We start from the raw sequence: 26670 nt of genomic DNA on the forward strand, positions 1-26670 counted from the left end.
CTCTACTTCTAACGTAGTCATATCGATGCACGATATTGGGACGAAAGAGCTTATCAATCGCACATTAACAAGAAACGAAAAACTTACAGACGAACACAAAGAAAAATCTTTCAAGAAAAAAAAGCCCCCAAATTTACAACCAGTCAATGTGGAATTGGCAAACAGGCAATCAAATGTTGAATTTTTTGGAGAAAAAATACCAATACTTAGACAAAAAACAAATAAAACTGAAGTCTCATCCAAAGATCACAAACTAAAATCGGAAAATTCTGACGAATCCGACACTGCAAAATGCGACGTTGCCGACATGGAATCAATGAAAAAGGAAAGCTTTAATAAATATCTACATTTGGTTGAAATCAACACGCCTTTCACACCACCTGAAAATTCTGACAAGGAATCCACAGGTGAACCGCTGAAATCTCCTATGAGTCCCCGTGAAATATTTTTTTATGATTTGATACAAGCGGCAGATAAATCTGGGCCAGATAACAGTCCAGACAGTATTAATTTAGGTCTCCAAAAAAGAAGGCCAATCTCACATATACTATTATCATCCGATGTAGATTTGGAGGCTGACACTGACGAAGAAAAGATAAACGAATTGAAAAGAAAGACAATAGGACACGCACCTACTGCTTCTATGGCGGATACCACTATCGCAAAACATATACCAAAAAGTGAACTCGAAACCACAACCACTGTTCATGAAAAGAAATTCACAGTTAAAATACTTCGTACAGTACAGAAAACTATCGTTGATGGGAAAGTCGTTCAGAACACTGTAGTCGAAGAAAAGAAAATAGTGACACCAACAATTGACGGTAGCTCTCGATTTTCAGAGCAAGAGTCTGCCCAGGATCTTTTTAATTTGAGAAAGGAATCAGTCAGTGAATACTTTATATCGGACATGCCTAGAGCACCACTAAAACCTCAACGAACAGTTTCGCAAAGAGATACCAGTAGAGACAACTATCAATGTGATGATACAAATGATGACGCTAACCAAACTAATTTCACTATCAGCACTGATGATATTTTTCTGAAATAAGTCTCATATTTTTAGTTCATATCTTTTTTATATTACTTATTATTTTAATAATGTGTCTCATTTATGTACATTTAATACAAATTGAAATAAAACAAAATTCTCTTAAAATAAAGTATTATTTTATTTTGTTATTGTAAAAATTGTAAAATTAATCGTTAATTACACTTATAGTATACATTAGATATTTATTGAACTTCACCACAATTTGTTATGATTACTTTTTCAGAAGTTGTACCACTTTTACTACCAAAGCTCTCAATTTTTTTTACTACATGCATGCCAGATATTACATGTCCAAACACAACGTGTTTTCCATCCAGCCAGTCAGTTCTGAAAATAATTATTAATGTTTAAAGTCGCAAATATTATATTGAAATTAATTTATTCTTTCATCTATGTACACATGATGGTCTATGCAAATGTAGAGTTATACAGAGCAGTGGGCCCCACAAAACCGGGTCGCAGGCCACGGTTTGGACGGTGACACGACAACTCGTTCACAGATTTTCCGTAAACCGATGATGCGCTCCGGGCATTTCGTATACGGCCATCTCTTTCTCACCCCGTCTGTTCACCATGATCTCGTTTACTCTGCCATTACGTATGCAGCCATCTCTTTCACAGACCGTCTGTTCACTGATAACAGACAGTCTGTGAAAGAGATGGCTGCATACGTAATGGCAGAGTAAACGAGATCATGGTGAACAGACGGGGTGAGAAAGAGATGGCCGTATACGAAATGCCTGGAGCGCATCATCGGTTTACGGAAAATCTGTGAACAAGTTGTCACGTAACCGGTTTGGACAGCCCTGATCTATATCAAAATTTAACTTTCGAGATTCAGCTTAGCATAGAATGAGACATTTGATAAAAATATTCAGGTTTGTAAAAATTAAAATGCTATTTACAAGAAAACCACCACTTCCTAAAACCTTATCAACTAATTTACAGAAGCAAAAGAATACGATTTGCATAGAGTATGTCCGAAATTGTATCAAAAATATTGGAACGAATAAAAATCTTAACAAGATAAGAGAAAAAAATGCACTGCTCATATGTATCAAAATCAAAAACATAGCTATTCTAATTATGTACACGTAATTTAAATTGACTTTAATATAAGTTTAATACGTATATAATCTTGTCACCTTGAGGTACTAAGGAAGAATTGAGATCCATTTGTGTTAGGTCCGGAATTAGCCATACTCAAAGTACCCGCTCCTGCGTGTTTTAATTCAAAATTTTCATCATTGAATCTCCTGCCATATATTGATTTACCGCCAGTTCCATTATGATTTGTAAAGTCACCACCTTGACACATCTAAATTTAATAAAATGAAAGATTTACATTAGTTATTAAATAAACATAATCAACAATAAAATAAGAAATAGAAAAACATACAAAATCTGGAATAACACGATGAAACGTACTGCCTTGGTAACCAAATCCTCTTTCGTGAGTGCAGAGCGCTCGAAAATTTTCAGCAGTCTTAGGAACAACATCGGCACGTAGCAGAATAGTAACTCTACCCAAATCTCGTTTACCAACGGCAATGTCTAAATAAACTTGCGGATTTCGAGTGCCCGATATAGAAGGTAACATTTTACCGGAAAAGTTCTAAAAAACCACATACTAATGCAAATTCTAAGCAATGAAAATGTATAGAAAAAAAAGCGGAAAAAACCTACGTCATTAGATTCTTCTACCAAATCTTCAGCGCTAATATCAGATTTTGTTCCAGGGGGTAAATTTCCCGCATTTTTCTGTAACCAACTGTCCTCACTCCAAACGGGTCTAGTAGAACCCTCTTTTATACGTTGTGGAGTAGCTATATTTACCCGGATTGTTCGACCAAATAATTCGGAATCATTCTGAAAGAAAATATTTATAAATTATAGCACTAAGAAAGAAAAATTAGAGGTAAATATTTCAGTTAAAACTGACCATATTATCAATAGCGGCAGCTGCATCTTCTGCACTCTCAAATTCAATGAAAGCAAATCCTCGGTGCTTCTCGGATTCATAATCTAACGGAATTTGAATATCAACCAGGTCGCCAAATGGAATAAAAGCCGCGTGTAATACTTTCTCATCTGCTTCCTCTGCTAAACCACCGACAAACACTGTCCTCTTACCGCCTGGTTTTGTAGACATTTCTACTGGCCTTCTACTGATGGAATACGACATTTAAAATAACAGTATTCAAATTTTATCGATTAATAGTATATAAATATAAATATCATAGTTTACCTTAATACAGAAACAGTAACTTAACCTATACTGACAGCCGCACAACAAACGTCAGTAGACTATTTGGCACTAACTATACTATTTATGGCCATTATAAAAATCAAAATTGTGTGTGTACTTTTGTAGGGAAAATGCTACGGTTGTTGACAAGGGAATTATTATTTTTCACTTGAACTACAATATACTAACGGCAAGATAATTTATTGTTATCAGTTATCTATTAGCGAACCGCGGCACCATCATGGACACAAAAGGCTTAGGTTGGTGACAGCTCGGTCTGGTTTTCGGGAAACGCCAAGCTTTGGAACCATATATTATTATTTACATATACGTTATACATGTCATAACTAAAGCCCGGACCCAGAGGGTGCCGCGTATTGTTCAATTGTTGTAAATGCATTGTTAAAGGTTCGCCCAAACGTTTTTTTTTTGGACTCGAGCTTTGTAAATAGAGCTAAACCGCCCCGATTCCCGGAAAAAGCACGGTGTCTATCCGCAGTCTAGTCATAACTAAATATCGACGTTCGATGGATGCTTTTCGCACAAAAAATGGTTCATTATTGTCAATTTATTAGAAAACCATGCTTTTCTGCTCTCTTACTTTGAACACTAATGGAGCAGTCTATTGTTATTTGAAAAGTATCCATCGACCACTTTTGGCAATATAAGCAGTTGATTTTTTGTTGCGACCAAATAATCGGACTATTCGTCACATTGGAGTGGTCATCACAGCCACTTCTTAAGGTTTCTGTCACGCAATCGGAAATTGCAATTTCATACGGGGCCCAATTATAGCTTGGACCTTAATGTATTGCGATAGCAGAACAATATTGTTCTTATGCATGTCCAGCTTTAACGAGTAATTCAATATTTTCATGACACTTCCCCCCCACTAATGAAATCTTAGTTTTCATCAATCTCGTGGCTGTTTTTTTTACATACCTCCTTTACGTTTTTCTTATTCATAACGTATTTACCCTAGTGTTACTACTCTTAGCAGTCAAATTATGGCAGCCCTTTATGCGAACTCAAAATAACGTGCTACGAGACTTCAAAAGTCTAGCATTATCTACATATATTTTCAAATGATTTGGGGTACTAAAAAAATAAAATTATATCCAAATGTTTTATTGACAATACAATTCACCATAATCACAAACAGATAGCATAACTGGTCTTCGATAAAGACATTTCTATTGCCATATAAGCTGCCCAGCTCGACAAGTATGAAAACATCAGCATCTCAGAAATAATTCCACTTTTAGGAATAAGTGTTTGTTATAATGATGGCATGATTGCAAAAATCCTCTAGTCGAAAAGACCCAATCCCATATCATCGTCGCTCTCGGGCTCTTCTTCTTCGACCTTCTTTTCAACAGCTTTAGCTGCAGCAGCAGCAGGTGCAGCGGCCACAGGAGCAGCAGCAGCAAACTTAGATGGATCCTTAAAAAAATATTATTTATGAATAAATGTTGTACATGGTTCATCCTTAAATAAATCATGCAAATAATGTTAGATGTATACCTTGATGTACTCTTTGATAGTAGTGGCTTCTTTGAATTCAACTTCAGTAGTGGCTGCGATGGCCAAAAGATTCTTGAAACCATTGGCAATAGAATGAGGAGCGGAAGCCACAGTTGGGTAACCAATCTCCAAAGATACAGCAGCAAGGTTTGCAACACCAGCCATGAATTTAGCACGGAGATCCTCTGGTTTGATGTCCAAGATCTCAGGAGCAAAGATGGTACCAGAATCGTACACCTGCTCTACGAGCAGACCATACGAGAACGGAGAGATGTTCAACATGTTGAGAAGAGTGGCTTCGGAAGCTCCTACCTTATCTCCGGGCTTCAAAATGTGCACATCGTTGATGATTTCAATCGTACCTGTAAACATAAACCAATTCATGAGCAAAAGCACAACATTTATTGATAGAACATATTTCACTCAAACATTTGTTACTTTCATATTGCCAGTATAACCACAAAATTAAAAATGGTCAAACTAGGATAGTGATGAAGTATTGATATTGTCCCAAAGCGAAGCTAACATAACACGAAAATGTAATGACAGTATTTTGAAGGGACAGAATGATATATTAAAATATAGGCGTGAATACGAACCCTTGGAAATCTTGGTAGGAATGGAAAGAGCCTGGAAGAAAGAAGTCTTCTCAGGTCCAAGACCAGTATTTTGAGCAGGGACGATGACAGACAGTGGAGCAATCGCACCAGCACGAGCTGGGGCACGTACTTTGTTCTCCAACAATTTATCACGGACCTATGGAAGAATGCGAATAGTTTCAACATTAGATTTACACCACAGAAGCACAACCTACATTTCATTATAATGAGATTTTTATAAATTGACAATATATTTTAAAACTTGTAGCTTTCATATTGCCAATATAAAGATCATTTGAATCGTTATATTAGGATAGAGATGAAGCATTGATATGGCCCCAAAGCGAAACCAGCGTCGTAGCCAATACGAACACTAGTATTAGAAGGGGCAACTTGAAATGAGTTCAGATACTAACCTCTACGAGATCTCCACGGGTGAAGACGAATCCTACGTTTCCCTTGATGTGAGGGAGGAGACGCTCCAGAGCCGGGTTGTTTTCGAGATGTCCTCGGATGGCTTTACGCATCATGGTGTTCTTTCCCATGAGGACGACAGCGTGTCCGCGGAGAGACATGCGGATCTGCTGCATCTGCTTCGAGCCTACATTGTCGGCTCCCACAACAAAACATTTCGGGAATTCGTCCAGCAGTTGCTGTAACACAAACGATGCCACATTGATTACAACACCAATACACCAGAGTTTACCAATGTTCAGTTTAGTTTAGCAACGAGGAGAACTTACAACTAGTTTGGTGAAATAGTTGGATTTCCACGTGGCCTTGTCCTCCCTACCCATCGTGCGGCGTGTAGGGATATCCTTCGGAGTTTAAGGACTGCAAATAGAAAGTCGTTACAAGTGAGTACTCCATTGGATAAGTCGGATGCGAACGGATTCGACGGATTCATGCCGACCAAACCTTACCTTGGCAGCAGCTGCGGGCAGAATGAGAATGACAGAGAGCTACTTCCGCCAAACCCAACACACTTTTTCTCGACCATTAATATAACAAACAAATAGCACGCCTTGACCGTAATATTCCAACTCTTGACAAAAAATCTTCATCCGAAATGTGTAAGTGGTGCAAATCCCGCTTTCACACAATCATTTTGTGCACCAAATATTTCTTACGGAGTTGGCCCAACGTCAAAAGACACGTTATTGTAACAAAGTTTTAAGAAATCGAATCTTAATATCAAATTTAAAACATTAACCAATGCTTAAGATTAGATTAAATTATATTAGCTGTCAATTCATTACGACGAACTTAACTGTAAATTTTATTCATTCATTAATGTATCTATAACTTTAGGAATAACTTCGCTTCAGCCGCCAATAAATCTGTTGCGTAATTGAATTCATCAACTTTTTCTATCTGTGCATATTATATTTGAGCTAAAATATGTCGATCATTCAAGCTTAAATTGCTAAGAATAAATTTTAGAATACCTATGGGCACAAAAAGCTTTTTTTTTCACCTTAAAATCAAATGGCCAACGACTGCAGTGTTTACCCTATTTCGTTATAGTACCTGAAAAGCATTGCAAACAGTTTTAGAATAAGATGATCATATTTGTTCATTTAAAACTAGGGTACATATTTAAAATATTTCAGTCAGCATGAGCCATAGTTGCTGTCGCAGAATATTGCGGAAGATTCTGATCTTTTATTTCACATCTCACACAGCCCGCTTCCAATACAACAACGAAACAATCCACTGACATGTTTTACTAAAACATTTACTTTTAGTCACGAGACCTCATGTCTGTCGAACGCAGTTTGCTTATAGGCCGTTTGGGTCCCGATCGCTAACCAGGTGATCAGTGTTGTCAACTAGTTATGGTAAACGGACGCTCTAGATCGGTCACACGTGATCACCCGTCACGAGAAAACTGGTCACATCGTAAAACTGGTCACGAGAAAACTGGTCACACCCTAAAATCGGTCACGAGAAAACTGGTTGACCGATTTTAGGGTGTGACCAGTTTTCTCATGACCAGTTTTAGGGTGTGACCAGTTTTCTCGTGACCAGTTTTAGTGTGACGGGTGATCACGTGTGACTGATCTAGAGCAACCGGTTGTCCTGTGACCGGTTCACATTTGACTAGTAATCACGGAACTCTAGTTATCCATCTGCACTGATTGTGTAATTTCTATGCTACAATATACTATAATGCTGCATTTACACGAGGCCAATTTTTAAGATATTCCACTATGCCAAGCCAATATTAGTTTCGTGTAAATAGACATTCCGACTTGGAATGTCTTAAAACTGGTCTCGTGTAAATATAAAACTTATTCTAAAATAATTTACTACTATTTTATCGAGAATTGACGCACTAAATATTTTCATAAATTAATCATTTTAAATTTTAAAATCCCAAACTGCACTGCACATACATATCTCATAGCTAACCAAATCCGTGTTCAAATGTTTTAAAAAACTAGTACGAAAGGTAGGGAACCGGTTCTTTCTTTCTCCTGCCCCTGCACCTCCTGATAAATTAAAGATTATATTAATTTTAAAAAGTTTTTTTAAATTCATATCAAGGGAAAGATTTTAAGTGTCAATTTACAAATACATATATGTATATATTTATGTATGGTTCGGTGTTTATTCCGCGCAAAACGATCTCGCGCACGTCACTAAAATCTCGATCATGGAACATTTGTCATCCGAAAATTTGAGATTTTCCCATGTGAAATATCCGTATTCGCAATTTTTTTTGGCAAAGATTGTCGTTTACGCGATCGCAATGTGCGAAATAGTCCATTGGATATTTGTAACTCCAAGTCGGTCCTTTCTTATCAGAGTTTGCCAATTTAACCGATTTCATTGTTGAAACGGTCCCTCCATCAAATTGGTAAAAATCATCCTACCCGCAGTCACAAATATCTGAATTTGATTAATTTACAATATGTCAAAATTTATGTACAAGTCTAAATCCATAGATGTCTCTATTAATTAATTGTTAATTTCGTGTCCTTCAGCCTCTCGAAATACAGCGATTTATGTAATAAAAATGCTGCAATCTATTGTCTAGGAAGGCGCATTAGGGTTTATCTGTTAAGCATTCCTGGTGTATATCTATGTAAAATAAAAATAAATGTGTGTGTGTGTCTCGAATAGGCTCCTAAGCCACTGAAGCGATTACGATGGATTTGTTGTATGCATGTCCGGGAAGATAACTGTGAAAAAAAAACTGGAATGAGTGTCATTCGCTATAATTTCCCGACCAGGGTGTTCACTGCCTGCGTTGTTCCGAAAAATGGGAACGGGAACGAGAAAGGGGAAAGGGAACGGGAATTGCATGCGTTATTGTGGCATTGCAAAGCATGCAGGGTTCAGCTAGTGTGGAATAAAAAGCACCGCAGGCGATGATTTTTTAGTAAATAGCACTGCAGGTGGATTATTTTTAAATTCACTAGCTTTACATAATTAGAATACAATCGAAGCATTGACAAAAAATCATGACAATGTATTTTTGTCAACACATTGTTTTGTTGTTCAGCTGAAATTAGTCAATACGAGTTGAATCGTTAGCAACCGGTTAGCTGATTCAAAAAAAAAAAAACGCTAGCTTGCGAGAAGCTACTTCCAGAACATCGTTGCGTAAGGTCACTTTATTAAAGGAGCGAGGAAAACGCCAAAATTAGTGCGTAAATAAGTACGTAAGTACTGAAAGCAACACAGGTAATGGCCGTGGTGTATGGATCGTGGTCGCAGTGCGCATGTGTGTATATCGATGTGTGCGCGCGTGCGTGTGCGTGGTTTGTGTTTGGGTGTGTGTGTGTGTGTGTGTGTGTGCAGATAGGCTGCGAGTGTGTGTGCGAGGGCGGCTGCGAAGTGCGAGCGGCTCTCTTGCCGACATGATGACATGATTCGCTGCCGCTGCGAGCTGCTGCGCCGTGTCGACTCTCGGAGAGGTGCTCTCACTGTCCCTGTCCCTGTCACTGTCACTGTCACTGTCATTGTCGCTGTTACCGTCTCCGCTGCTATTGCGAAATCCCTCCTCTCCCACTCTACCGCTTCACCGCTTCACCTCTTCACGTCTTCACCGCCTCACCTGGCGGTCTTCGCCTGGCGGACGCCCGACACGAGCGAGACTGAAGGCGACAACGGGTGAGGATCGCCCAGCTCCCCCTCCCCTCCCCGCCGCCTCGCCTCGCCTCGCCTCCCCCCGCCGCGCCCTGCAGTCAGCTGAGCGATGACAGCCGCAGCCGCCGCCCCCCCCCTCCACTCCACCCGTCCCCTCCCCCCTCCCCCTCCCCGTAGCGGCGCCTTCGCCCCCGAATCTGCGATTGCGCAACCCCAATTGTGCGCATTGCCGATGTTTTGATTAGCAATGGTGGCCGTACCTGTCAAAACTATTGACAGCTAACACATTCCTACAAATGCATACTTGGCTAATTCGCTTATGTCAGGGTGACAACTTAATCATCATAAAAAACTGAACCTTTTTTCTACTATCGATATTATTAGATCTTTTACGAGTGATAAAAATTAAAAGGTATAGCGCTGGATTATCGACTGTTTTGACGTAAGATCCAACATGGCCGCCACTCATTATTTTTCATTTTTGGTTTTATTGATTTTTTTTATAGAAAAAGTTATATATTTTTACGAGGCTTTTTCTATGTTTGACTAAGCAAACGATTGAGCTAAATTTCCTACAGTATTCTGATCGTTTTGAAACTTTGTCATTTTGCGCGGTTTGTTCAACGGTGTAAATTTCAATCTATTTTTATTATAGTTCGATGGTGAAAAATAATTGTAATAAACACTTCTAAATTTGCGAAAAACAGTGACGTTTAATAGCTAGTAGGCTTATATTTTTTTGACTTTTTGGAATTAAATTTAAGATTTATTTATTTTTAATAAATTTAATAAAATACTTTTTATCGCTCAGACTATTGCTTCATCTAATTTAATATTTATAATTATTTTGATAATATTTTATTATTTTTAATGTTTTAGGCAGAGCCCATTTCATTTGGATCTTTAATTGCCGAAAATTAAAAAAATGTATAATATGTATAGATTTTTTTATAAATATTTTTCACATTGTAGCGAATTTGTAGCAACGAGCGGTCACATGGAATAATGGACGAAAAATGCGTACAAATAGTTCTCAAAAGGATGTAAAAGTGTGCAAGAAAAGTCTGAAAGGTGTCAAAAGTGTGCAAGGAAAGTCTGATTTCATCCCACCATCGGGTTGAGATCACAATAGAAAGTGTGTATGGTGAAATGGGTGAGAGTTTTTCAATTCAAACACGATTGGAAGTGTGGTCTTCATCAAGCTGCGGATGATGATTAGCTGTTATCATATATAACTACAGTATTTGTATATTAATGTATTATATATGTATGAGAATGAAAAATGTATCGACTTTTGTATTTAAGTATATCACTTATGTATATTGCGCAATTTATAATTGGTTTTGAAAATTTTACAGAGTTGAATTTGGAGTACTTATCGATATTAATTCTGACTTAAAGTGGATTTACTAGATCAGTGGCGTGCCGTGAAATTCTACCTGTTTTTGTCGCACAGCCTTACTTCCGTCTACGCAGACAGGATACAAGGGGATTAGGTGATGTTATACCGAGTCCCCTTGTATCCTGCTCGTTTGCACGCAACTAGTGCTATGTGACAAAAACAGGTAGATTTTCACTGCAACGATATACTTTTTAATGAAGTATTTTTGTCTAAAATTTTAGAAAATGTATGTAAAAACTATCGAAAAAAATGTGTTCTTATAAATATATGTACTTTTTTATACTAAAATTTTGGAATAAAACAATCATATTTTTTACTTAACAATAAATAAATTTTTCAAGTTCATATATAAAATACGCAAAAAAAATCTAAATACACCTATTTAAAATACAAAACGTAAGAAGAAAAAACTTGATAGTTAGTGCTTAATACTTTATTATTTAAGCGATCTAGTGTTTTTTCGTCTTGTTTTGTCCTCGGGCAAATGCAACATAGCAGTTGCCATAAGTGTCTTGTTATATAATTTATATTATAATTCTATTGATCGTTAAAATTCATATTTAAATGTTTTGTGTGTTTTTGTTTTCAGAGTTCTACTACTCGGTCCAACCAACCATTGTTAATGTATCTCAAACACTGGAGGACAAAAATCTCTAAATCAATATATTCCTTGCGTATTCCTTGTCTAACCGTAATTTCCTTCTAATATTAAATTGTCAACCCAAATATTTTCAACGTATTTATATTAATTTAATTTTCTTTTAATCTGAATATACGCATGCAATCCATGGCATATCATAAATTGTATTTGCCAAACGACAGGTTTCTCGAGTCGGTTCTCCCTGTTTAAAATTTAAAGATTTAAAACCAAATTTATATATTTTTAAAAGACTGATATATATACATATATATTTATATTTTTTTATTGTCAATCTTTCTTTGTCTTTATTTACGAGCGCACCTATGTTTTGTTTAAAAAATAGCGACATTTACATGATTCTATAAAACACATTTAATTTTATCGAATAATATTTTTTTATATGTTTTTAAGCATTTTAATGTTTGATTTTATTTGAAAAGAAGTTTTTGATTTGTGTTAATATTTAATGTTTTATTGAGATATTCATTTATATGCCATTGTATTGTTTTTCTTGACAGTTTGCCATATCGCTTCTTTTTTATTATAATATTAATGGAAAATATATTATTTTTAATTTTACAAAAACAAATGGATTCTATACGAAAAAATATCTACATTAATTTTTCTAAAAAACATCATCTCCCATTTGTTTGCGTTTTCAAGGAATTTAATTAAAAGCAATTGTTAATCAATATTATCATTATTTTCTTACATCGTAAAATTTCTCTCTTGTCTTAATTTATTTCCTAGCACAATGGAAAACATCCCATCCAGTTTCTCCTATAGGAACCTAAAATCCCGAAAAGATAACCTTATAACACGCAAACATGACAAAAGCCCTGAAAAAACGGTTCGTCCCTCAACAAAAAAGGAACCCCCAAAAATTGGAAGCAATGCGAGAAGACTTCACGATGTTCAAGAGGACGATCCATCTAATATGTCCTCCATGGATCGTCCTAAAAAACTTGTAATGGGGCAATCAAAGTATGGTCTCGGTAAAAGGATTGATTTTCCTAAAACCAGAAATCTACCATTAACATCTGGCAGATTTGCGCAAGTTAGTATAACGTAACACTCTCATTGAATGTCACAAAAATTGTAAATAATATGGAATGGTGAATAAACTCCTAGTACTTGTTTTAGCTAACACCAGTCAATCATCATGTTGTGCATAATCAACACCATATCATTGAACATCACCATCCTAGTACCACAACCACGAAAGAGAAAACTGTGCATGGAAAAGAAAAAACCTTTAAAGTATGAAATGTCACTCCTAGTTTTGTTGAATACAATATACATATAATAAATGTAGATTGCGCTAAAGTATTGCTCCTTGTTGTAGGTTTTTGTGCCAAGTGCTGATCCTCTCGTACTCAGTCAAATGCCACATGGATTGGGAGGAAAAAAGTCAGTCGGAAGTAGCCAAGGTGTTGGTCCACCTTATAAACTTCAAGACCATTATACTGCAGCACTTTCTATTATGTGTACTAAACAAAATAATTATGATGTACTCAATTCTTTGTCGACGAGTGTTGTAAGTAGAAAATATTACTTTTGACATTTCAATTTTAATGAAGTTGAATTTTAGTTGTTTTTTTCGTGGCATTTAGAGAAATGTGCTGAAATGGCGAACTACAGTATGATACATACAATTTAACGCTAAATTGACAATTTATGAAATGTGCAATTTCGCGAATCGGGTATAACATCCCAAATAAAAAAGGTTTATTTTGACATATGTAAATACATATATGAGCTGTTATATTTAAAAGTGGCGAAAGTCCAATTTTCATTCTATTTGACTTATTTCACAATTTTTCATCACTTTTTTTAATTCGATATGTCCAGAATCTCAGAACAGCAAAATAAACTTATTACAGCCCAACAGTATTTTTAAATATTGTTAAACGCAATACATTATATTTAATGTTTTGCGAGATATTCCTCGAAATGCAGAAAAGTGGACTCATGCCACTCAAATATAACGGCTCATATGTCTGCAGTGGCACATATTCAAGGTGTGCTGGGTAATTTATTTGAAAGGAAATGTGTTAAAAAGTCATTACTCGAATACATTGGCAGTGTGTAATTCAAAGCAAGGTAAAGACGATCAGTAATACATCCACAAATTATGGTACAGTGGTTCCATACGTAGCATGTTCTATACAACTTGGTACCTTTTATCGGCCAAATGTGTGTTGGGAAGGAAGCACACGAGCCTCCTTTCGCATTTGACTTATTTTTCTCACTTTCGAATCGTCTACTGTCTTATTACAATTAAATAATTAATCACTTTTTCAACACGTCCTGGAACATTGTGATTCTTGGCATAATGAAGCGCAGGATTTTGAGCTTCATTATCTCATTATCATTCTCAGAAGATTTTCAAACAATGAATCAGTCAACAAGTATGTAGTTGCTGTTTCGGCAAAACTGTTTTTTTCAAAAATTAACATTTATTTTCGCATCACATTCAATATCAACACCTACCATACGCCACTGCATGGCAGGCATGTCAAACTTGTGGCCCAAAATGAGTTGTATTATTTTGCTCTCAGACATACGATTTAAATAAAAAAAATATATTTTGCGTTACAACTTTTTCGTGTAAACACTAGTTTTGTGAATATTAGTTGTGGCCCATGGTCAATTTATTCTATTTAAAGTGACCTTATAGACATTGATGAGTTTGACCCCTCTGGTAAATGTTGGGACGATTTAAAAAATCGGTTAAAATTTTTATGTATGTTCAAATCATATTTTATTTATATGTCAGGCCAAAGTAGCGCTTTGGAGCAATCTATTAAGTCGCTGTTCTAAATTTAATTGGAAATAAATGAATATTAAAAGTTTGACTAATGCTTCACATTTATATATACATACGAATGATTCTTTCATAATCAATTTTATTTTTTAATTGCACTTGTATCCTTGAAAATATACTAAACCTTTGAATTACGCCAGTTTTATGTGGGCCACATTCGCCCAACGTTGCAAATATTCAATTTATTTTGGCTAGAAGAAGAAAAATTTGTATGACTAACTGGTCGGAATTTATCAGCCATATACGACCTTGGTTCCATATGTGGAGAATAAGATTAGTTCTGTATTACACGGGACATGTACATGCATATATCGTATAATAAGTCCCCAGAACTTCTGGAATTATTTTTATTTATATATATATATATATATATATATATATATATATATATATATATATATATATATATAATATAACAAAACACGATGCCATGTTTCTTCATTTCAATAAATAAAATTTAACTTCTAATTGTTAATCACACTATTGATACTATCTAAGATGAAATTTCAATGGATGATATCACTCCTTAGATAACAATTTATTTTCATATATATGTTAGGTATTACTTCAAATTAAGATTGTTATTCTCTCGTGTCTGTATTATTATGTACGTATGAAGTTTCGCACGTCAACCTAGTAATCATAATTTTAACAAATTGATAGGGTGCAGGACTTGTAAATCAAATATATTTTTAATTTTTCACAGTAGATTTACTATTATTATTACATTTAAAAATTACAATGATTCTTGAGTTTATTTATTTAAATATTTTACTATTTTATACTTATTGTAAAAAATATAAAACCATATTATTTAACATTTTGTAGGCTGGAGGTGTTGGAGTTGGAGCATTTAGACGGAGAGGCTCAGGACAAGCACCGCCCCCTCCGCCTATGCCAGACCTCGATGCTAGCGGAAATAAATTAGTAGCACGACTCGAAGATGACGCCTTTATTTCTGAGCAAGATTTAGTAAGTGCTTCACATTATATTTAAGTCATTACGTGTCATATCAATTCCTTCTATTTCATTTTATAATGCACAGTGAACATGATATTCATTTGATAACCACTGTAAATATAACCAAGTTAGCAAATTATTCAATTGTCAGCAGTATCAAGAGTGTTTCCTTTCACGTTATTGTTGTTTTGCAATCCACTTTGTAACAGTTTAAAGAAGGACTGCTGTCAATCCAGTCTATTTTTAACTGACAATTCAATAGAAAGAGTCATTTCTACAAATATTTTTTACGTTCTGTCTATTTATATGGCTAAATAATAAGCTATTTTGTAGTATTTCAATTAAATGATATATATATTGGTTCGTATAGGAAGAAAATATAGAAATTGAAGAAAAAGGTTTGCAAGGTGGACATAGTCCTGGACCGCAAGCTCCGGGTGACGTATCATCTGTTCCTGGAACCACATTATCAACTGGAACAACCGATTCAAATAACGCTGATTTTAAAGGTACATGTATACTAAATCATAATAAACATATATAAAAAAAACCACCATTTATTATAATGAATAATATAAATTTATTTTAGACTTGGTATATGGTCCAATATACGATCTGGAGAAACTGGAGTTGCAGAAAAAGTTAGATAGAGCAGAAGGACAAGGTGGAAAAGAAGACGAAGAAGAGCCAATCGGAGTATCGCCTTGTGGAAGGTATTATTGATTATATTGTTTAAAGATTGATCTAATCTGAAGTTACGTGATGCAACAGTTTTTACGAGCTTTTTTTTTCGCGTAGTTTTTCTGTATTGCTCCACACGCAACAGGAATTGCTCGACGCTTATCTTCACATAGTTTGACATATGACTCTATGCTGACGCTCTATACAAAACTATGTGAAAATAGCTTCGAGCAACCTCCTCTATGCATGTGACACTATAGCAATACTATATGAAAGAACCTGTTACATCATGTTGGTTTAGGTTAGATTGATTTTTTACTTATTCATATCGTAATTTTTTGATTTTTTTGTCTAATCAATATATGTATTTTATAAAGGTTTTTCAAATATGATAAGGAAGTTGGAAGAGGTTCTTTTAAAACAGTGTATCGGGGACTCGATACTCAAACTGGGGTAGCGATTGCTTGGTGTGAATTGCTGGTAAATATAAATAAATCAAAATCCAACTCTTATTACCATGCTATATATGTATATTTGCTATATCATTATATTTTTCATTAGGAAAAAAAATTGAATAAAACCGAAAGATTAAGATTCAGAGAAGAAGCTGAAATGTTGAAAAAATTGCAACATCCCAACATAGTGCGGTTTTACAATTATTGGGAAGTCACAGTGGCCAAAAAAAAAAATATTGTACTTATTACTGAATTGATGTTGTCCGGTACCTTAAAAGCGTAAGTTTTTAAATAGTCTAAAAATGAATTTTAATTGAAAACCCTCTAAATTATTTAATTTTATCATCTTACTTTCCAGTTACTTGAGGAGATTTAAAAAAATTAATACAAAGGTGCTGAAATCATGGTGCCGGCAAATTTTAAAGGGGTTGAATTTTCTCCATTCTAGAACACCTCCTATTATTCATCGTGATTTAAAATGCGATAACATATTTATTACTGGTACTACAGGCAGCGTTAAAATTGGAGATTTGGGCTTAGCTACTCTTAAAAACAGAAGTTTTGCTAAATCTGTTATTGGTATAAAATTAAATATTTAGTAATAGAATTCTTTTATAAATTCTTTTTAAACCTCCAAAATAAATTTTTATTTCAGGTACTCCCGAATTCATGGCTCCTGAGATGTATGAAGAACACTACGATGAATCTGTGGATGTGTATGCTTTTGGTATGTGCATGCTTGAAATGGCAACAGGTGAATATCCATACAGTGAATGTAGTGGCCCTGCACAAATATATAAGAAAGTTGTTTCTGTATGTATATGAATTCGTAATGTCATTTAATTTTTATTCAAGTGTAAATAATCTGTATATTTTTTGTTTTAAGGGAGTCAAACCTCAAAGTTTTGAAAAGGTTCAGATACCGGAAGTTAGAAATATTATTGAATCGTGCATTAAACCAAATAGAGCAGACAGGTGCATTTTTTATTTATTTATTTATATATTAGACATAGTTGGTTTCCTGTATTTCGTCGCATAATTGATCTACCTACATCATACTTACATGTATGATGTTTAAGGTCGTTAAGTACGAACACATACATTTTTATGTGATGATAGCGGTGTTTAATTATTATCTTTTATTTTCGATTATTTTTAAAATTAAATCTATTTTGTAGGCCTGCTATGAAGGAGCTTTTAAATCATGAATTTTTTGGTGAAGACATTGGCTTACGCTTGGAACTTGTGTCACGAGACCTGGTAGTTTCGTCAGATATTACTAATGTTCAATTTCGGCTGAAAATTATAGATCCCAAAAAACGGTAAATTGTGTGATAAATGGAAACTTTTTTCATACATAGAAAATTTCACTAATTGGTATTATTAATTTTATTTCAGATCATATACCCACAAAGAAAATGAAGCCATTCAGTTTGAATTTGATATTCTTCATGATGACTGTGAAGGAGTCGCTAATGAAATGGCCAAATCGGGATTAATCATGGAGGAAGATGCAAGAATTGTTTACAAATTACTCAAATCCCAACTTATAAGTCTTAATCGGTATGTATTTTCACTCTTAACCAATTGTAAATTTTGCGAAATAATATATGTAATATTTTATTTATGTAATATTTTATATGTAATATTAAAATTCACTAAAGCTGTTAAAATTTGCTAATTTATTAAGCCAAAAAATGTGCAAATTAATTACGCTATATTCACTATTTTTTAAATATACATATGTTTAATATTTTTATTTTTAGTGAGCGTACAGAAAAGAAAGCCCAAATGATGTTTAATCAAGAATTAGAAAAAGCACAACAACAGCAACAGTATCTTCTAGAGCAGCAATTGAGACAAGCAAAGATTATTCATGGACAACAAGATTTACATGGACAAACAGATATATATGGATCACCAAATTCATATTTGTCGTCTCAGGTTAGAAATATTTTTCATTATTAAAACTATTTCACCAGAAATTTGTTTTTATTAAAATTGCATGTATCTAATTTTACTATTTTAGATTGTAGGAGGAACTCCATCTCAAAGCTTTTCTGCAGATGGTCAGCAACAAATTCTACAAAATAATTCTCACCAGCAACACTGGTATACTAAATAATCAATTAAAAAATATAATTACTCTTATTAACTAAAAATAATAAAAAAAATAATGAAATTTAACATCTTAGGATTGATCAACAGCAGCTTCTACAAGCCCAACAAAATGCAATTTTACAGCAACAATTTTCTGATGAGAATACTTTGCATTTACTGCACTTCAACCAGAATTTATTACAACAAGCAAGAATGTCACCTCTCATTAATGATGATCAAAATTTACTTAATTCACAACAAAATTTATTATTGGAACAATCCATGCCGCAACAAATGCTTTTGGAACAGACAGTACCTCAACAAATGGCACAAAATGTTTTAATGTCAAATCACCAGCAACAAATGGCACAAGATTTAATAAATCATCAAAATTTAATGACAGAACAAATATTGCAACAACAAATTCAAAATCAAAGCTTCATGGCACAAAAACAGCAAGCAATTGAAAAACAACTGTCAAATGCTGTGGATACTGCTAATCAAATTAACCAAAGTAATGTTCTGGATCCTTCGTTACAGCAATTGCAAAATGTGCTGACTCAAATTATACACAATCAAGATCATACAAGTGTGCCTCCAGTTCAACGGGGCTCGGGAGATTCTGAAGTGCAATTAACTAATGATGATGCAAATGAGATGGATAGATCTCAAAATCATACTCATGTGGTTTATTCACAAGGATCAACTCTTCAACAACCCATTGTGCAGTCTGTTTCCTCTATTGGTTATGGGTCTTTGGATTCTCCAAATTTATCTCAACAAAATATTCCTTCATTGGCTCTTCAAATCAATGCTCAAAAGCAGCAACATCTTGCACAACAAGCTCAGGCTATGGTTCATCAACAGTTGTTGGCTCAGGAATTACTACAGCAACAACCTACACTAAATAGGCAACAACTCAGTAATTTTCATCAACAACAATTACAAATTGCTCAGCAAGAATTACAAATACAAGCTCAACAGCAATTCCTTGACAGGACAAACTTGGCTTGGTTGTCAAATCAGAATCATTACTATCCGCAACAAAACCAAAACGATGTTCCGTCATCAATGATCGATCAACAACAACAATTAATTAATAATTTGGAATTGCAACAAATAGCTCAACAACAGCATCAAATTATACAGCAACAACAACAACAACTGTTACATCAGCAACAACAACTGCAAAATCAAACTAGCATTCCATTACAAAATTCAATTAACCCAGTTCATCAAAATTTTCTGCCAAAAATTGATCCATACCAACAACAACAACTTTTAAATATTGCATATCCAGAACAGCATGTGCATCAGTTAATGCAACAGCAAACTCATCAGCAATTGACTCCCAATGTAAATGTTTTGAACCAGCAAATGGTTCAACCAGGCACCGGTATTAATGTTAATCAGCCTCAACAAGTAAATCATCCACCATACCAACAACAAGTCAGTGTTGAACAAAAACCGGAAAGTTATGGTTCTTCTGTAGCTCAGACTTTATCGAGGACTTCGAGTCACGAAGGTACTCCTGTTCAAAATCTCCCAATTCAAAATGTTGAAGATCAAGAAGGTGGCCCGGTTGTGAATTCTGATCTGAATAAAGGTGAACAATTTATGACTCCAATGGCAGAAATGCCAGAAGAACTTACACAGGCAGTTACTGAATCCACAACCAATCCGCCTTCAGAAGGTAATTTATTATTTTGTAATTTAACAGATTCATATTTAGTTGAATACATATTTTAAAAATAAAATATTAACATTGAAATTTGGTTTTATATAGAAAAGCGTCGTTCCACTAAAAAACGAAGAGGTGGTGGAGATCGTAGTGGTGGTGGAAGTGGTACTCCAAAATTGAGTGTGCTCACTGTGTCTGGGACTTCGGTTGAGTGTCAGTTAGAATCCAAATCAAAAACTGTTACATTTAAGTTTGATGTTACTGATGTAAATCCAGAAGAAATCGCTACCAACTTGGTAAGTTGTATACATATGTATGTACATGTATATTATAACATTCAAATATTCATAATTATGTATAGGTACAATTTAACTATACATTGAGAAAAATTCATTATTTTCAGTGCATTAAACAATCTCGTATTGTGCATCGAATAAAATATTTTGGCATTATAACGTGACCATTAAAAATATGAAACGATCATTCGAAAAAATAGATTTTAGCATTAGAATGGATACAAAAAGTGGCAACGTTGCAGTCTTCCGCTATTGACAACTGTCAACTGTCAAAAGTGTTTACTTTTGTTTCTCATTAGTGAAATGTAATCTTAAATAGTCTTACGTAACCTAACCTAACGAAACCATAAATAAATAAAACGTAACCAAACGTTGGTTCGTATTTTGGTATTCGAGATGTTGCCGATAAAGTTCATCTGTCATTTGAATGCACATTTTATCCACTTTTTAAATAGCAAATATTTTTTTCAATGATAAAAGCAAAATTTCTAATGCAATCGGTATCCGTCATTTAGAAATGCACACAAATTTTTTGTAACATACAGAAACTTTTTTTAATGTATAAAATTTTTTTTAAATGCACATTTATTCCCATTATGTATGTATGTAGTTTCTATATTGCTAAAAATAAAATATTTATCATTAAATTTTACTTTTTAAGGTTTCTAATACGCTTTTGCCTGAATCTCAAAGTGCATCATTTATTGAAATGGTCAAAGATATTGCTGCCCAACTTACTGCGAAACCTGACGTTATACCAATTCTACCGGCACCACCATCTTTGCGACTAAATCTCAATGACAAAGTAATCTTTTTCTTATTAAGTGATATTTTGGAATGTTTTATTTATATTTAATAAATTACCTTAATACTTTTACAGACTGATTATGATTCTGAGAATACCGAAAAAGAGGAAAATCTGACAGATTCAAATCAAGATAATTCTGAATGTACTACACCAACGGCAAGTCATGATCAGTTATTAATCAATGAATTGGCTTATGATCCCATTCCTGTAGAGATGCATCGCGGAGAAATCACAGAAACGCCAAATGTTGATACATCTAAAACTCCCACCAATGACCCATTAAAAGTATCGTTGATTCCTGAATCACAAGTTATTGAAAATATATTTGACAACTCTAAAGTTATGGGCGATCTTTTGGCTACATCGATGATTGGTGTCGCAAATTCGACAAATACAATGCAGTTGCAAGGAGTTGCAGTACCATCGCCTGCTGCTATTATTGAAAATGTTACTAAATCAGAAAAAATAAATAATGAAGAAAAGCCTGTATTATTTAATGAGCTAAGTAATACTACCCAAAATTTACCTACAAGTGAAGCCAATGATGTTCCAAGTATGGGTGTGCTACCCGAAAAAGACGTCAACATTATCAAGAGTAATGAAATTGATCCTTCTAAAGGCAGTGAAGAAAACACAATTTCATCTGAAAATCAAACTCATAGTCAAGTAGAGCATTTAACTGCAGTCAATTCTAGTCATTTTGAACAGATTCCTGAATCAGTGATAAGTCCATCTAGTGATAGAGTAAATTTAAATGATGCCAATCAGTTTAATAAAATTGAAACTGAAATTAGGAAAATAGAAGATAATATAAAAGTCAATACTGATAATGTTTCGCAGAATACCTTGCTAGTGCCTCGTGATATAAAACTTGAAGATGGTATTAAAGAAAATACTTCTGAAAATGAAACTACTGAAAAGGATAAACCTATGCGAAAAATTTCTAGATTTTTAGTCAGTCCTGTTGTACCTAAAACGGACATTGGTGCTGAAATAAATAAAAATGGTTTACTACCTCCCATAATGACCACTAATATATCATCAGACACTGCAGCCGTGTCCAACGTTTCTTATTCTGAAGTATTGAAATCGGAGCCCAAAAAGTTTTCCAAATTCAAAGTTAGCAAAGTCAATGAAGATACTCTAAATACGTCTCATTCAAAGATGAACGGTGACATTCGAACTCTGCCTCCTATTGTTCCTGGCGGTGTGCAGCAACAAGCCGAGAAGATCTTAAAAGACGATAAAGTGAACGAACCATCGGGTATTTCAACTAGTCCTCCAAATCCTATAACTTTTAATGAAAACCAAAAACGACCCACTCCCAGCTTAACTCCTCAAGCTAGTCAAATTATGAACATCGCCAATCAAATTCCTCAGGCCGCTATACAAAATTATCTGAACGCCCAAAATGTGTCGAACTTGAACACGCAAATGCTCAACTATCAAATTCAAGCCAATCAAATGGCTGCCGAACAACTTCAACCGAATTATATGGCACCCTTGCAGGTTTCAATATCAAACCAACTTGGCACATATTCAAGTCAGCCAATCTTAGCTCCCAATCAAATGGCGGCTTTGAACAACCAACTTATGAGCAATAGCCTAAACATAGTCAACACTGATCAAGGCTTAGGAATCGGCCAGAAGCCTATCATGTCTAATGAAAACTTATCGCGAATGTTAATTCAACAAAATCTCAGGGAGTAAGTTCTAAAGTTGATTTTTACAGATTACATTTTTTATTTTTATTTATTATACTAATTTATATATGCTATAATTATTTTAGGCAAGCTAATCAACAGCTTCTGCAGGGAGTTTATTTGAGAAATTCACAACATCAAGGCTTGCTACGATCTGCAAGTTAGTATTTAGACTCGTAACCAACCCATGCTCATATTTTAGTATTTTTTTTATTACTAATTCGATTTTTATATTTATCAGATTTATACGATTTGACTGGAGCTAGTACTGGACTTACCGGACCTCAGGATTTGTTGCCTCCATATCATCAAACAAATCTAGTTGGTATGTTTGAAGAAATTTGAAACACTTGTTGCTCAATCTGAAGTGAATTTAATGGTATATTTTTAGGTTCTGATCACAGATCCAGAGGTCCACAGAAGGGACAGGCTTACGATGCATATATGTTGGCTCTCCAAGCAAAATTAGCCTCAATATCAGTAATATTTTAATCATGAATTCAATTATTGGTATTATATTCTTTGGGAATGTTTCTAATTTATTTGTATTCGAAGGGACCTTTATCACCGCAGTCACCTTCGGAAGTTTCTTGCAGTCCATTATTGTCTCCTACATCTAGGACTAATGTCTCGCAGCCTCTTGGTGATGATAAGGTTGAAATTTTATTGTTTGCAGCTTTTTTTCTGCTTTATAATTGTTGTCTTTAAAATGTATTTTTATCTTACAGCTGCATGATCATAATGATGGAGATATTCATCATCATCACCATCATCAAAACCAACAACAGAAAGGTCGACGAAACGTTGCGCATTTAGCAGATCTTGAACATGAATTGGCTAAAATCAATCTTAATTATCGCTCCCATCATCATCATAAATCCAATCTCGCGTTAGCTGATAAGGTATTATTTATAAGTCATCTTGAATTTAAAAAATATATATATACACATATGTATTTTTGGATTACAAATAATATTTTAAAAAGGTTACATTTTGTTAAAATTTAATATGTGAATAAATTTAGAAAGAATACATTTCATGACATGTAAGATAATCTTTGTGAAAACTTGATTTTCAGGTCGTCGGTGGTGTTCACTCAGTGGTTACTGAAAGCGATCTTCTTACTCCACCTGCAATTCCTTCGGATCATCATGTAAATAATCAATTCCATACTCATATCAAAATGCATGTATGTATATATGTATGCATAAATCTAATGTAATAATATGTTAATTTCAGGAGGAGATTTTGCACGATAATAGTGTTGGTTCGTTGCATCATACTACTGGCAAGCTTTTTTTTGTTTTGTTTTATTTTGTGTATACAATAGCTAACCAAATTAAATGAATATCTAAGTCATTAAACTATTTATATTTTTAATAATCGCCTTTACTTAACACTAAATGACCATCTTAAGCTATACGCGTGTATCTAGTAATTATTTGATCAGAAATCGTCTTTGTTGGCTAATGTATATAATTTATTTTATTCTTTATTTTTTTTTCTTTTTTAATTTCTAATTTTTTCCCTTATTTTTTTATAATTATAAAGTATCGTTATCATTTAATATAATTTTAAAACTATGTGTGATTTTTAATAATCATATAAATTACTGTTTCTAAAGGAGTTGCTAGTCCTTGGTCGTTTGGTGGCTTAGCACTTTTACCCATTGCTCGAGGACCTGATCATGACCTTTGTCTGCCTGAACAACACTTACCCTTTCAAGGTACATACTGTGAATTTTTAATTATTTATATTGTAAAAGAGCATTTTTATACATACATATTTATCTTTAGGTAAGAGTGGCTTAAAAATGGATTTGGATGAACTATCGTGTGTCGATAATAACTCTTCGCTGGAAGAGACGCCTGATACGTTCGTCGTAACTGATCCACAAAGATTACGAACCTATTTGGTGCATGATCCTTTCGATCATATTATTGCTACTTTCATAGACCCAGCTGAAATTTTGATACATCAATCACAAAAAGCATCAAGTATGGAAACGTCTTCAGAAGACGATTCGCAAATATTAAAGGCCACATCGACGTTGATCGTCGATTTATCAAGAGACGCGAATTGCTTTGTGATTGACGGAAGCTTAGATTTACTCTCACATCCTGACCAATGTTTTTATCCTTTCGTTGAGAAAACTGAAACGCTAAAAACTCCCGGATTGGAAGAACGTGAAGCATTAAAGAGTTGGGGCGAGGGATTGGGTGGAACGATAGAGGAAAAAGACTGCTGTGTCGAAGATGGTATATACAAGCAAGAGGAAATAACTGATACTGGAGAAAATTTGAATGCTTCCGTTTTGGTCACGGAATCACTTACGGAGAAATGTATGCTATGTGATTAGTCGTAAATTACTATAACTTTGATCTAATGTTGAAAATTTGTAATTTTTTTTTATTTTTCAGACGTATGCAGACAGATTGTGCTTCTCTCTATAACTTCTGTAGAGTTATGATTCCCCTTTGCTTTTATCAATGATGAACCTATTCGCTATTGATAGCTAGTTGCATCTATATATGACACGCGTACTTCAATATAATAATCATTATATAATATGTAATATTTATTATGTTATATCAAATTATAAACATTTAATATTGAATATATTCGTTTTTATTTCTTATATTTTAATTTGATTTTCGTTTTACATATGTTATTTAAAACGACACCACCACATAAAAAGCTTTATTATTTATTTACTATATCTGTTTTTGATTTTCATTACATTATGGGAAGTATTTATAAAATAAGCATTTATTTTATTTAATTGATGTATTTTGATGTTTTGTTTTAGTTGCTGTGAATAGAATACATATTCAATTTTAGAATATAATTTTGAAAATAAAGATCAATTTTAATACTATGTAACAAATTTTAAAGCTAAACATAACAAATAAAAAAATATATAATATTAAGTTATGAAAAAGTCTCACAATCTAGTGCTTATTACGATTTTTAGTATCTATTGCAAAGCGCTTAAAATACATATGTATCTGTAATTATGTATAGGAAGGTCAATGAAATTGAAATTGATTGTGAGAAAATTCAATACAAATTGAATAAGTACTTCGTACTTATTTATGTTCTTTATAAATTAGAGTTTCAATAATATAAAAATGACTAGAAATATGAATAAAAATAATTTAAGTGACCAAATATCAAGCAATCTGAATGAACGCATAAAATAGTTCAATTTTATTCAGAGATTTTCTTTTACAATATGTTTCTATATCCGTTCATAATCACCTGAAAGACAAAAACATTGCTATTGATAATACAACGAAACTATGTTTGAAATAAACTAACGTTTATAGTTCATATTGTTATTAATTTGAAGAATTCAACCCCTCCCAGAGTTGATAAATCATTAAAGGACTTCGGTCAGACTGGAGTGTATAAATTCATTAAATTTAATAAAAATAAAGTAATAAAATTTTCAAACACGTAAGAATCAATTGTACGAAAGGATAGTCTATGTGCAAATTTTCCACTACTCCAATCAACTATATACAAATAACATAAAAAGAATTCATCCCGAAACGTCACATTCGAAAGTAGCAAAGTTGGCAGTCCTGCAGC

At 34.0% G+C, this 26670-nt stretch overlaps 3 protein-coding genes across 6 annotated transcripts; 1 reads left to right on the plus strand and 2 right to left on the minus strand.

The window, feature by feature from the left end:
- Nucleotides 1–1149: 1149 nt before the first annotated feature.
- On the minus strand, nt 1150–3382 carry LOC143912962 (peptidyl-prolyl cis-trans isomerase E-like). 2 transcript variants are annotated; one of them, XM_077432437.1, is made up of 6 exons: nt 3303–3382; nt 2997–3219; nt 2741–2923; nt 2454–2669; nt 2200–2372; nt 1150–1381 (listed from the first exon to the last, which is right to left on the minus strand). In XM_077432437.1, the coding sequence occupies exons 2-6, from the start codon at nt 3204–3206 to the stop codon at nt 1237–1239; spliced, it is 927 nt and encodes a 308-aa protein (XP_077288563.1). In that variant the 5' UTR covers nt 3207–3219; nt 3303–3382; the 3' UTR covers nt 1150–1236. The 2 variants fall into 2 exon arrangements, with proteins under 2 accessions (XP_077288563.1, XP_077288564.1); XM_077432438.1 differs by having other exon boundaries at nt 1151–1381; nt 2997–3222; nt 3303–3376.
- A 1007-nt stretch (nt 3383–4389) lies between these two features.
- LOC143913659 (large ribosomal subunit protein uL10-like) lies at nt 4390–8220 on the minus strand. The gene is made up of 6 exons (XM_077433561.1): nt 6349–8220; nt 6169–6259; nt 5842–6078; nt 5426–5582; nt 4827–5188; nt 4390–4745 (listed from the first exon to the last, which is right to left on the minus strand). Exons 2-6 carry the CDS (start codon nt 6220–6222, stop codon nt 4611–4613), a joined length of 945 nt encoding a protein of 314 aa, XP_077289687.1. The 5' UTR covers nt 6223–6259; nt 6349–8220; the 3' UTR covers nt 4390–4610.
- A 3598-nt stretch (nt 8221–11818) lies between these two features.
- On the plus strand, nt 11819–25691 carry Wnk (Wnk kinase). Of its 3 annotated transcripts, none has more exons than XM_077432419.1 (29): nt 11819–12622; nt 12709–12825; nt 12911–13102; nt 15221–15364; nt 15723–15861; nt 15942–16065; nt 16411–16513; nt 16595–16767; nt 16847–17067; nt 17144–17301; nt 17375–17463; nt 17667–17810; nt 17887–18051; nt 18255–18432; nt 18518–18600; nt 18684–20281; nt 20375–20565; nt 21227–21370; nt 21446–23079; nt 23163–23236; nt 23318–23401; nt 23468–23556; nt 23632–23730; nt 23805–23978; nt 24155–24229; nt 24316–24364; nt 24701–24802; nt 24873–25418; nt 25497–25691. In XM_077432419.1, the coding sequence occupies exons 1-29, from the start codon at nt 12320–12322 to the stop codon at nt 25544–25546; spliced, it is 7242 nt and encodes a 2413-aa protein (XP_077288545.1). In that variant the 5' UTR covers nt 11819–12319; the 3' UTR covers nt 25547–25691. The 3 variants fall into 3 exon arrangements, 2 of the variants coding, with proteins under 2 accessions (XP_077288545.1, XP_077288546.1); XM_077432420.1 differs by having other exon boundaries at nt 24316–24343; nt 25497–25657; XR_013260669.1 differs by lacking the exon at nt 24316–24364.
- The last annotated feature ends 979 nt before the right edge of the window (nt 25692–26670 follow it).

This window comes from Arctopsyche grandis, chromosome 6 (genome assembly GCF_051622035.1).
Source record: "Arctopsyche grandis isolate Sample6627 chromosome 6, ASM5162203v2, whole genome shotgun sequence".
Classification (NCBI taxonomy): domain Eukaryota; kingdom Metazoa; phylum Arthropoda; class Insecta; order Trichoptera; family Hydropsychidae; genus Arctopsyche; species Arctopsyche grandis.

Bases quoted from the DNA above. Each gene is read 5' to 3' on its own strand.
- LOC143912962 (XM_077432437.1), bottom strand. From the start codon at position 3,206: ATGTCTACAAAACCAGGCGGTAAGAGGACAGTGTTTGTCGGTGGTTTA. The intron at 2,373-2,453 runs GTATGTTTTTCT...TATTAAATTTAG, and splicing joins ATCGTGTTATTCCAGATTTT to ATGTGTCAAGGTGGTGACTT. The intron at 1,382-2,199 runs GTGACAAGATTA...AATTATTTTCAG, and splicing joins TTCTTCCTTAGTACCTCAAG to AACTGACTGGCTGGATGGAA.
- LOC143913659 (XM_077433561.1), bottom strand. From the start codon at position 6,222: ATGGGTAGGGAGGACAAGGCCACGTGGAAATCCAACTATTTCACCAAA. The intron at 5,189-5,425 runs GTTCGTATTCAC...TTATGTTTACAG, and splicing joins TCCTACCAAGATTTCCAAGG to GTACGATTGAAATCATCAAC. The intron at 4,746-4,826 runs GTATACATCTAA...TATTTTTTTAAG, and splicing joins CTATCAAAGAGTACATCAAG to GATCCATCTAAGTTTGCTGC.
- Wnk (XM_077432419.1), top strand. From the start codon at position 12,320: ATGGAAAACATCCCATCCAGTTTCTCCTATAGGAACCTAAAATCCCGA. The intron at 16,514-16,594 runs GTAAATATAAAT...ATTTTTCATTAG, and splicing joins TTGCTTGGTGTGAATTGCTG to GAAAAAAAATTGAATAAAAC. The intron at 24,230-24,315 runs GTAAATAATCAA...TGTTAATTTCAG, and splicing joins CAATTCCTTCGGATCATCAT to GAGGAGATTTTGCACGATAA.